This window comes from Limulus polyphemus, unplaced genomic scaffold (genome assembly GCF_000517525.1).
Source record: "Limulus polyphemus unplaced genomic scaffold, Limulus_polyphemus-2.1.2 Scaffold1016, whole genome shotgun sequence".
Lineage (NCBI taxonomy): Eukaryota > Metazoa > Arthropoda > Merostomata > Xiphosura > Limulidae > Limulus > Limulus polyphemus.
Window position 1 is genome coordinate 283,911 of NW_013666626.1, and position 13,572 is coordinate 297,482.

A 13,572-nucleotide genomic window follows, 5' to 3' on the forward strand; every position below is an offset into this window, starting at 1 on the left:
TTTCACTATAAGGGATTAGAGTATACTAAACTTTACACATTATATAGGCTACACTAATGTGACGTTTAGGCAGTTTGTTTAACTATTATATGTGATGTACGTTTTTTGGGGCTTGGTTAATGATAGTGTTCCAAAACACGACATTAATTTCTAGATGACCTAATATAAGAAACTATAAAAAATGATACCAAATATAAAGTATAAAACCTTACTTATGTATTCATTTGAAGTTATTTTCGTCATTAACCTCTTCAAAGCCAGGTATATATTTGGAGAACTTTCCATATTAATAGTTACAAAAGTTTACTCGCTTAAATAATATAGAAACACTGGTAATGACAGAGTTAAGTCGTCTATATTTTGAAGGAAATAAAGTTTGTTTTCAGCACAATTTAATTTTTAATTTCTTGACAACCTAATATATAATGATCAAATGAATAATGTATATTAAGTTATGCCTAAAGAATAGTTACATTAAACTAATTTATTTTGTGAGGAATAAATGAGAATTAAAACACAGCATTATTTCTGTAGGGTAAATGACAGTCTCCCTTTACTTACAAGTTCTCTCACATCACACTATAATAGTATATTTAGTGGGTAAACTCCTACAATTTTCATTTTGTAATAACTCAATTACAAAATTTAATGCAGTAAATGTGTTGAAAATTTCTAAATTAGTGACTTATTAGTTGACTTAATATTGATTAAACATTTCTATTTGCAGTTACCTACCCTCCATTAATGTAAGGTTGATGTTGATTAGATGAGGACGGTTGTTGCTGGTCAAAGACGGAACTATCTGGGGAGGTCTCAGTGGTTTGTGGTAGTGCTGGATGTTGTTGTGTTGGGCCTTGTTGCTGAGAATGAGGACGGACTAGTTGGGATCTATGAAATCTAACTTCATCTTCTACCTTTTCTCTTTGTTTCTTGGACATCCTTCCAAACTTGACAGCTAATGTCAAAATAATATTTATCATTATCTGAATATAGCCACATATAAGTTCAAAAGACTAGCTTGCTGATTCACCAGATAATATGAATAAAGAGCAGGTTAATTTAAGAAAATAGTAATTAATATTATCACTCTCGCTACAGGCTCAGCCAAATCAGCCAAGTTTGTGACCATAAATTAACATTTATAGTTTCCATACTATAACTTCTAATAAGTATCTTAAAAAATTTTGCAAGCTTTCAGTAAGCATGAAGAGTTTTTTGTAGTCAATAGATCAGAATTTTTAATAAAGTATTTTCACTAAAAATTTCTCTGTGAATATACTGAGCTAAAGCATTGACTGCTCTAAGTGCAAAGTAATTTTCATGTTAAGATTAAAAATACTTTGCTTCATCTGAAAATTCTCAAATTTCACATAATCTATAAAATCTGTTAAATACATTTCAAACGTTTTTTTTTTTTCAGTAAAACTTTATATTTTACCTGTTATTTCCTCTATCCTAACTCTATACAAGGTTGATCAACTTGACTGGCCTCGCAACCACCAAAACAATAAATCAAAAATAAATCTAAATTACGGAAATGTAAAAATTATAAACTTTTTTTAGGTTAGATTAGGTAAAATAAAAAAAAGAAAAGTCTTTTATGAGGTATATTTGCAAGTAGTTCATGTATTACTGTAATTCTTAGGGTAATGTGAGCTACATGTTTCCCAAATTACTTACAATTTATGTTGTGGGAAAATTAGGTAGATATGGTCCAAGGGACAATAAAACAATGAAATTTAAGTAGAAACAGATGTATACTATTATGAGTTTATTTAGGATAAACAACTGTAGTGTCATGCTACAATTTGAAGTCATTCTAGAAAGAAAAAAGGGTTACTTTTATAATAAGAAATACACATGATAAACAAGAAATATAGTACTTAGCTGGGTCCATTTTGTATTTTTAATCAACTCTCAATGAAACTTATCCCTACGTATTTATACTAATAGTACTACTGCATGAAATAATTTAATTAAATAAAGCACCAAAGAACACAGTAATAACAGATAAATAAAAACAGACAATATCCTACTATCACAATGTTTTGGGCTTTCTAACTATGCAACAAAGCCGTTAAAAATTCTGCTAAGCTCATTGACGTGTTTCCTGTGGGAATAAAGTTTGAACTGAAAGCAAAACAGGCAATTCCCTGTACAGAAAACAATTTAATATGTCATTTGATAGATTAAAACTTTGGTTTTCTATTGGTCATAAATAACATAGTAATAAACACCAGAGAGGATGTGACAGGTGAGCATGGCAAGAGAGGTCTCATTTTATAGTTAATGGCTCTCTGACCAAGTAAAATTGAAGCCTATAAAAGTTATGCTTTATGCAAGCAATGACAGTGTTATAATGTGTAACTTACATTAAATTTCATACTTCTTGAAGGAGTGGCATATAAAGTAGAGAAGAGGGGATGTCTAGAGAACAAATGTCACATTGATGATTTTTTTTAAATATTGCCTTATAAAATTCAGAACCTAAAACTTGTATAACATTAAAATATGGATAATTGGGTGCATTTTAATGCCAAGTCTATTCATATACCATGAAAATATAGTACTTTAATTAAAAGTAACTCAGTAAAACCATGTGATATGCCCAGAAAATGATGCCCATATGGAAAGAAATATATGGTGTCAAAATAAATAATGTAGTGTTAATAATCTTATTCCGATATCTTGTGACATATATAGAATTTATGAAAAGATATAACTTTCTTATACTGTAAATGTATTTCCAACAGGTACTTACCTCCACTCACATAAATAGCTATTCTCGTTCAATGCTTCCCTCTATATGCAAAAAACATTTTTTATGCATGCCACAAGGAGTTGGCAGTGTCAGTGTGATGTTCATAATCAAAGAGCAAGAAGTCTTCCATTACTTTGGCACAATGGTAACATGAACAGGTGTAGCTGGCTACTCAGTATCAAAATCAAAATAACCAGTGATCAAGAAACATGCCTTTTGTTGTTGTTTTTTAATAGTAAAAGTTAGGATTGTAACTCTGAGTTTATTCAGCCTCTGATAGCTCAGAAGTTCAGCAAGCAGTACAGGGTTAAAGGAAAACACATTACGAGTTATCATAAAAATTAAATGCAATTTCTCCAGTTTAAATTTTTTTCCCAGATGTTGAACTAGTTTTCTAATGAACCCACTACACAGTCACACTCCATACCAAGCCATTGCCTAGCACTGCACAGCTGGAGGCCAGAACTGGTACTAACCCATATACACAAGGAGTTTCCAAACATTGTCTAGTTGTGAAAGAAGAGTGCCACCTCAAATGGGGTGTGACATTCCTAATATGGTCCTATATTTGTTACTGCAGCTTGGTCAGCAACTTTACAAGCACTGGCCACTTTTCTTGACCCTGAGGAGTCAAATATTACATGGCTATGTTCCAACTCTAACTTGCTTCTGTTTCAAGCTTGAATGAAAACAATATCATCACGTCTAATTTGCTTCTACTTTTAAAGTTATATATTGAGAAAAGATTTAACAAAAGCTTGGAAACAGTTTAGTTATACTAACTCAAAACTACCAAGAAACCTACATGTTATTATAGTACGAAACAAGCCAATATTCAGGATTTTATCATATTCAAAGTCACAAAATTTACAGATATTTCAATCATCCACAACTGAGCATATTACTTCACACTACCAATGGATATACCATATTTCTCACTTATGTGGTGTATATCAAACCATGACTTTCATTTTCTTCAGTGAAAAATTACACACTTATGAATACTTCAGTTTATGAAAATAAACCAAATATATTCTCCAAAGATATCAAGCAAACATAAAACACACTGGTAGGAGTTAATCATTGTGCTGTTTACTAAACACAAATATTTCAACACTCAAAGCAAAAATTATGCTCTCTGTATAGTTACGTTCATGTACATAAAAGAAAATACACAAACAAATACATGCAACTTATAATACAAGTGATGCCATAACAACATTTACTTAATAAATGTATATACTTGTAGTATATGACAAACCAATACTGACATGCAAACAATGTACAGTAAATAACATGTACTATCGCACCCAACTGCCAACACCTGTGGTTATTATTTGCTACTGTGATGCCACCTGTGAGCTGTGAAACCTTTGCTATCTATTATAACATGAAAATACAGTAATTACAGGAAACTGAAGTTGAAATGGGCCTTCCACTGGAATTCACACATGCTGTGAATTATATTATACACTAGTATTGAGTGATTAATTGAAATTTCAATCAAATTTTGATTATTAAAATAATCATTGAAATAGAATTTAAACAATTACTTAATACTTATTATTTGATAGATTGTTCAGGCAGAGTATTCATGATGAGTACACTGGAATGGGCAGCAACTGCCTGTTGTAGAAAACACAAGTGCAGAAGACAACGTTTCAAAAGTCTTCTGTCTTTCATCTTCAAGTCAGCACGCGTAAGCTGTTGAAGATTTTTTATAGTATCCCGATGGATTGTGGAAGACATGTTTTGATCGATTGTTTATTCCTTGGCCTGATTGGTGGAATGGCTGCATGTGGATTCAACCAATGGTAGCCTACATTTTGATTTGATTAGTACATAAGAATGGAGCATTGTTTGTGTGTTCACTGAAACAAAAGAACTCAAAGGCACTGTTCTCATCATCTTATTTACAGGGCTAACAGAAAAAAAGAAAACAAAATTCTTTTTCTTCTCAATGTTGAACTGTACTCTAAAAATAAGATATATTAAATGTGTACATTACATTTGTGAGCTTTCACATGGTATTCTTTTCTTCAGTTATCTTTATTCCCAGCAACGTCGGTGAGGTGGGTTAATTTGTTTCTTTAGTTAAGAACTGAGTATTTGCACATCAGGATTTGTAGTTCTGGGGAAGCCTTGAATCAATGCAAATAGAGACATGCTCTCCAGTTTGAAATACACCTCCCAGAATGCACGTCAAATGACTTAATAAGTGGTGTTGTCTGTTCAAAACAAGGTGACAATAGTTTCAGAAGCATAGCAGAGCATCCAATTTTAGTCAAAAAATATTAATAATAAAACAAAAAATAACTTGCCCCCCACTCCAGAAAATGAGAAACATAATACTTTCTTTAATCATTCAGCATAGGTATATGAATTTTTATTCACTTCACAATTTCACACTATTTTCTATAATGTGGCAAAGAAACACCACCTAAAATACACAAGTGCACTCTTTGTTAGCCTAAATTAAAATCCTGCCTTCTTTATCCACTGAAATCCCATTTTAGTGTTTTCAGCAAAGACATGAAACATGCAGCGAAATGCCAGAATATCATACACAAAGATGAAACATCTCTCCCACAGCAGCCATCTTATTGTTATCAACTTTTAAGGTATGGATGGTGTTTACACAGGTCTGTATTTTATGACACAAAAGTCGTATAAGCTCTATAGAATGATGAAGGCAGTCTTAGGTCTGCTGTTAGCATCTAGCATGAATTGCCAATGGCTAGATGTATGACAAGTATAGTGAACAAATGAGTACTTTTCAGCACATATTTTTTTCATCCACAGTTTACCTCCTTCAGAAGATTGCACCAATGATAAAATGGACATTTCTCTCCACTTGCAAGTTTAATCTGTCTAGTCAAACTGTGTTGAGCTTAACCAAGAGTGCAGTTTAACCATCCTTGTTTTCTAGATACACAGATCATGGATCAGTCTGAATGATAATTTAAGGAAAGTTGAGTCTTCCTACTTGTGACTGCCCAAGACAGAAAGATAAAAGTGTATAGACACACGCCCTGCCATGTTCTATTAGTCTAGTGACTGGGTTAGGTCAAATTACAGACAATCACACCCTATTCACAAGAATGTTAAATGACTATGAAAAAATACAAGGGAAGTTTGAAAAATCTTCCTGAATATGATTTGAATAAAACACCTTCTCAAACTACTTTTAAGATGGATTGAAAACACAAAAGCTATACCATGAGCTATCTGTGCTGTGCTCACTACGAGTATGAAAAACCGATTTGTAGTATTACACGTCTTTAGATTTGCCGCTAAGCCACTTGGAGGACCACACTTAGTGAACGAACGTAGTTGCATGAGCTTTTGTGTAATTGATAGCTTTCATTTTTACCCTTGTTTGTTTTGAGAGATTTCGTGCAAAGACTACAAATAACTACATTCTTTTTATAACAGTTTTTAGGCCTAATATGTAGATCATACATGCATCATCTGGCATCATGATGTCCAGAGAATGTGATATCTACATGCACGTAAAATTTACTCTTCTGTTTCTAATGGCACACACATCATTGATATTTATCTTATAACCAGTCTGTTTGAAAAACCTACAAGCACATATACTTTGATAATTACTCAAATCACCAGTAGCTTTCAAAGAAAACAAAATATCTTACTTTTTTTAATCATATATTAAAAGCATATGTTAAACATCCATTCAATCAGGATTAAGAACAACATAAAACATTTAAAACCAAAAGACATCCTGAAAACATCATCAAATGGGGCATTTAAGGAAAACAACTATATTATTATATAATAAAGAAATCTCAAATCAATGTCTGATTCAGCTCTAGTTAATTCTTGAAAATAACATTATTTGAACAAGTAAATAGCCATTAATATTCTATCCTACCAACGAACACAAACTCTTCTGAGCTCCATAATATTCTATCAACTCTATACATGCCATCAAGCCTATAAATATGAAAACACAATGAATATATTGCTCCTATTCATAAAAGAAATCATATCACTTATTTTACCAGACTAATAAAAGAGATTAGCACAAGATCGCTCCATATCAGATACTTTCTTTGTAAAATTAAACAAAATCAGTTCAATTGCAGATTTACTCCATTCTGAGAAAAACAGTTCTAAGTGATGTGATGAAAGAAAGTGAACCTGAAATGATGTATTACTTTCCAACTACCTGAAGTTGTTCATATCCCTATAAATGAGCTAGCCAGCTCATTCTGAAATATTCATTAACAGTGTTTGTGTGCATAGTTTAAATATCAAGAAACTTCTCAATAGAAACTTTATATCAGGTACTTGCTTGGGATTAGCATGTGTTGATTTAAAATAACATTTGGAAGAAATATCTAAGGTTTAAATTCCAAAATGGGTTTGAAGATAGTTCTAGTAACTTACTAAGAATTTATATAAAAGATTTAATAAGACAGCACACAGTAGCCAATAAAATATAAAATATTAAAACATGTTTTAACATGTGTTACATTGAATTATATCATATTAACAATTCATTGACAGCACCTACCCGAAGAGACACCCTCCTATTTGTAAAAATTACTGGTCTTTCTGCACTTTTATTGTAAAAATTCGATTTAAAAAAGTATATTAGTGCATGAGTATGACAGTCCACTAAATTTTAGCAATACAACAAAGTCATAATATAACATATGCATACCAAGAGACTATCTGGTCCTTCAAGCCTATCTATACACATACACTCCATGGAGAAAAATAAAGGTTTAAACCTAACATATGCATACCAAAAGACTATCTGGTCCTTCAAGCCTATCTATACACATACACTCCATGGAGAAAAATAAAGGTTTAAACCTAACATATGCATACCAAGAGACTATCTGGTCCTTCAAGCCTATCTATACACAAACACTCCATGAAGAAAAATAATGGTTTAAACCGAACCATTTATTTTCCAGAATATCAATTCCCTTCTTAAACACTTGTAAAGTGCCAACCTTCACTACTGCTGATGTTAACTTATTCCATAAACCAATCACTCTGTTAGAACAAAACTTAATTGGAGCCTAACCTGTCTTTTCCAAATCAAACTAATGTTTTCAGAATAAGGTACAAAGAAATCAGTGGTCTTTATGCTACCCACTCCCCAACAATCTTGTAAATTTGTATAAGATCACTTTTTATGCTTCTTTAAGGACAAAATAAGTTAAGAAATTCCTAACATATCGTTATAAAATAACCCATCCCCACAATCATCCAAGTATTTCTCCTCGGAACTTTTTCCAATAAGTCAGTATCCTTTCCCAGATAAAGAACCCCAAACTGTAACTTGTATAGAGAGAGATAATTAACTCTTTTGACTTGTAATCATTATGTTTATAAATACACTCTAAAATACTGTTAGTTTTACTACTAACAATGGAAAACAAATTCAACAGCTTGAGTAACTTATTCTCACTATGTCAAATCCTTTTCTTCGGCAATGCTATTGAGTGTATTATCATCTACGTCCAACACGCGAGCCAAATTATGATAACTCAAATACATTATTTTGCATTTACTATAATTAATGGTCATTTGCCAAATAATTGTGCAATTTACCAGTTGATTCAAGTTATTCTGTTTGGAATATAATAAATGTTTTCTTTTTATGGGGATTTACACACAATTATTCAATTTGAAAGATCTTTAACTAAAGCTAAATTTTTTTTCATTTGAATAGCTTACTCTGTAGAATATAGGAAATGATCAATATGTATGGCTGTATTATAAATGATTAGTTTGAATAAAAAGTATTGAAAACACAATCAAAATAAGATTTATACATAAAAACAGAATGAAAGATAATTTAGATTAGTATATTATTTATACCTAGGTTGATGTAGTCAAACATGAAACAAATGTTTAACAGAAAGGTAAATTAATACTATTTACTGAAGTAGTTTAAGAATATTAGTAACTTATTTTGTTCCCTGCTTCTATAGCAGTTTACATAAAAGGTAAGGAGCCTATTTGGTGATACAGAAATGTCCAAAGAATTATTGTATATTTATTGGGATAAAATTTAGCACTGAGTGTTTGATTTTGGATATGCCATACCACTTATTACATCTGCTTTGGCCATCCCAAACATGGCATATTCAGTTGCTAATTTTAAACAAGTTTTATGAATGCTAACAATACTAGTTTCTGACATCTTTCTTTTATATCACATAAGATCTTTTTCTTTTTTTTTTTGCTTTTGAAATTTTTAACTTCTAGGATAAATAATTAGTGTATCAAAAAGTAAGAGCTTAAGAGATCATCAAGTAAGTAAACTTTCAATGAAAACAGTGAATGTGGGTCTTTAGTGGATTTACACTGATCCTCTATCTATAGGTTATTACGGAATGTTTCTTGTAGCCTCTTTCAACTAACCACAAAAACAAATTGAGGCTAACTAGAAAGCTCAAGTAACTTAAAAAAAAAAAGTCTCAAACATATCTACCATTCTACAAGTTGCATCATTTCCAACTTGACATTTCTGCTCAAACATCAAGTACTCTGAGTCAATAAAGATCTTACACTGAGTTCATACTTTACTTTTTAATTATCTACTTTCTGCACAATAGCTTCAATACTGCCAGCCACAACACCTACAATAGTTTCTAAACAGTTGGTAATTGTTAGGTCTTTCCTATTGTTTTTCTAATTTTTTGTTAAATATATCCATGATTTAAGTTTCATTTCTCATTCCATTAAGCCATTATTAATGTACATTATTATACTGTTGTTGTCTTTATTACAAAATAAGATGCTGAATCACCTTGGGTTGATCTTAAATACTGACATTGACCATTACACTCTTTATTCCATGCAACTGCTGCCATGTCATGGAAATTTTATTAGTTACTGCTAACTAGTAGTTGCACTACTATGCAGATATAACCAGCTTGTTCCTTGCTTATGTTCAAACGTTTCATAAGAATAACTGATCTTTGTAAGCTCTTATGAATGTAAGCATTTTTGTAATTACAATAAATAACAAAAATTAAGAACAAAAGGGATCTGTTCGTCCATTTGGGGTGTCTCATCCACTAAATTAAACTTACAAAATTAAATACTGAAAGGTAGCCCTCATAATTTAACTATTTAGCAAACCTTCCCTAAAATTCACTGTATCCACCACATCTGAAGACAATCCACTACAAAGACCAGCTACCCTGTTAAAATAATTAAACTGCCTTAGTTCTCCATTCTGCTAAAATTTACGTTTGTGTTTTATAGTCATATATTTGCATCATTAAGTACAAAAAAAGCTGACACATGGACACTATCAATTCTCTTAAAACAATTGTGCAATGTATTGGAAACAACCCAGAGAGAGTTGTTATACAATTCCAAGTGACCATAATATTTGGTGAGATATACCTACATGCTGCTATTTATACCAGAGTCTTTACTGAATTTAAAAAGAATGATATTGGGTCATACAATCCTAAAGTATTAAATGATTCAATTTTCACACCATCCAAAACTTTCCACATTCAGCTACTGCAGAAGGCCTTATTCAAACTTTGCAAGACAAAGAGCAAACCTCCACTTCCTTATCCCATTTTCTATCAATGCAAGTGTAGATATTCTAGAGATGATACTGATCCAACTAGTTCCTTTAAGATCTTCAACTCCCAACTCATCAAAACCTAGTTGTGCTTTCCATGTTAGGCACGGAAATATTATCCTATTGCCCAATTGAAACAGAGTGCATAAAAATGAGCTCTAAATAGAAAAAAAAAGGGTCAGGTGCAACATTAACAAGTAATCCCTACAGAAATGACCTGATTTTCAAGCCAACATCCAATGTGAAGGGTGCTAACCGACAAAAACGTCACAACTACTAAGAAAATATTAACAAACAAAAATAAAACAAAGAGGAAGGCGAGAGCGGTTGCAGAATACTTAGCATAAAATGAATTAAAAAATGAAGTCGACACAGAAAGCATGTATGGTAATGACACATATTCGCGATTAGCTGAGAAAAAAAAGGTTGTGTTGGAGTTCAAAATGCTTGAAATGAATCCACAAGAAGTGTGCAAGGCTCAATGATGAAGACACTAATTTTCGTGTGACTTTCCCTCTCAAATTTCTTTTGTTATTGCATACGTGACACATGCCATGTTTAAAAATATTTTTCAGTTTAAATCACTTTTTTTTTAAATATCATATATGTATGTGGTCCACATTGTCTTACACCATCGAGTAAAGCGAACCATAATTAAAATTCTAAACAAAAATATCTGAAAGGTTTATTAATTAAAAACAAATTTCAATTTTGAACATATAGGTTGATAAAGAACAAACCCTTTAATTTACGCAAAATTTTTCAAACTAATCATGTATTTTTGGTTTACAGACCAAATTCTATCCAATGATTTGCTTTGCCCTGGTCTTCCCTATACGCTTTCATACAAAATTATTAACCCTTTCCTTATCGAGTAATTACTGAAAAGGACTTTACGAGGTAATTACAGAACATTTTATTAATTTTGATAGAAACACAATAAGGAAAAATATTAAACGATACTACTAGTAGTTGTACTAGATTATTGGTAATATTTAAATTAATACAATAATACATAGCTTGTGAGGGGAAGAGGTTAGTATGTTTACTCAATTTAGTATTTCAAATTTAGAAAACTAAAACTATCAATAAAACACCATAAAAAGTAACACTACTTTTACTTTATTCTACAGGTTACAAACTAGTCTCTTACCGTCTCGTGACATTCCTAGAGCTAAGCACTTTTGTAATCTGCAATACTGACATCTATTACGATTCACACGATCCACTAAACAGTTCTTCTGTCTGGGACACTGGTAGTTTACTACGCTTGACTGACTTCTTCTGAAGAAACCCTTAAGATCCATGTAGAGAATTGTACTTTAAAAAGAGCACTGTTATACTCCTTTATTTCCAAATAACGAAAAGTGTAAATAAGTTTGACACCATTACTGGTTTCTATTTACTACGTGTTAAGTTTATCCGATAGATGGCAGCATTACATGTATTATGAAATCTTTGAAATAATTTTGGATACATACAATCAGTATATTACCACAAACTCCCAATATATGTAATTTTCAGTCATAATTTTTTCTGTTGCTATTAATGTACACGAATGCATCCAAAAATCTCTAATCGTATTCAGAAGTTTGTTTATAAGAAACTAAATTAAACCAGGGGACTCTTACCTTACAACCTTCACAAGTAATCACACCATAATGGACTCCCGACGATTTGTCTCCACAAACTTTACACGGGATTATCTCTATCTGTGCTGTAAGAAGGTCATTCACGTGAATTTCAGATCTAAACAGCTTCAAAATTACACATAGAAGTGTGTGCTAAATTATAAATGGAGATGACCAAATTATACCATCAAACATACATACTATAATTATTTTAAAAAACAACAACTTTATTTAAAGAAATATTCCAAAAAAAATGTAATTCAGCAATTTTTGTTTTTACTGTTTTACCTATGCGAAAATTTACCTAGAATGCACATACATTAATATAACAAAATGATTAAAACATTTTATCTAATTTCAACAGAATTATGTGAGGAAATTTGTTACGGCGAAAACGCTAATCCAATTTTTATTTTCTTCCTTACATAATCTCTCGTGACAATAAGTGCAATTAAATCACAAATGAGTGAATTAGTTAAAAGTCGTCCCAATTTTGTGACAATTCTTCGGCTTGGATATCACATTTTTAAAATATAATTTATTGAATATGTTAATATAAAACTGTTTAAAACAAATTGTGCATTTTCCGTAAGAGTTTGGTTTGGGTGTTGTTAAAGAAAAAGGTACACATTGTGCTATTTCTGTTCCGCCCACCACATGTATCGAAACCCAGATTATAGTGTATTATGCTTGCAGACTTACTGCTGAACCACTAAAGGGTTTAATGAGAATAATTAATCATTTCACCACGTATTTAATCAGTTTGTTTGTTGTTCAGCGTAAAGCTACACAATGGGTTGTTTGTTCTGTGCTCACTAAGCAAAGACATTGAAATGATGACTAGTTAGTTCCCTTCCCTCCAGTTAAAAACTAGGCACGGGTAGTGCAGATAGCCATTTTATAACTTTGTGCAAATGTTCGTAACGAATAGTTAATAATGCATCACTTTGATATTTATGTTTAATTAAACACATTAAAATTGATTTACAGTTACACGAAGTTTCTCATGACACCTATGGAAGTGAGGTAATATATAAATATTATTGCACATATTTCGACAAATCTTAAAAATCTAATTATGCGTACTTTCTTACATAAAAAATAGCTAATTTGAATTGACTGTATAATAAGAAAGCAGCCTATAAAATCTCCATAAACAATCTTGAGATCTGCAACTGGCCAACTAATGTAAATGACACGCACATAAGTATTCCATTCACAGCAGCTGGTGGAAGTATATCAAAAATCTGAGATGAGCAAGAAAAAACAAAACAGAAAAGAAACAATACAATGAAACTGACGTCCAGTCATCTCTTGCCTGATTAAAATACCGGTTTTTACATAGGTTACCAATATGCACGGAAGTATAATAGTAGTTAGCCCATAACGTATGTTTGTCTAGCTGGTTCTTCCTTGCAGGGCCTGACAACACATAAATAATTTAGAACCATTCTGAGTTATCTACATACATGAGCTTACAGTACATATTTTTACATATTCTACAGTAATTGATCCGAAAATAATATCCATTTTTCTCCATCACGTACAGATTTTTTACAAAACACACACACACACACACACACACACAA

The 13,572-nt window shown here is 31.6% G+C and overlaps 1 protein-coding gene across 1 annotated transcript in view; it reads right to left on the reverse strand.

The window, feature by feature from the left end:
- LOC106461714 (probable nuclear hormone receptor HR3) overlaps positions 1-13,572 on the reverse strand; it is a 70,703-nt gene that overhangs the window by 18,609 nt on the left and 38,522 nt on the right. Inside the window, exons 2-4 of the mRNA XM_013921563.2 lie at positions 11,984-12,069; positions 11,506-11,647; positions 736-955 (exon numbers count right to left, since the gene is read on the reverse strand). Of these exons, the coding sequence (XP_013777017.1) occupies positions 736-955; positions 11,506-11,647; positions 11,984-12,069 (448 nt within the window). The remainder of the gene's footprint in view (positions 1-735; positions 956-11,505; positions 11,648-11,983; positions 12,070-13,572) is intronic.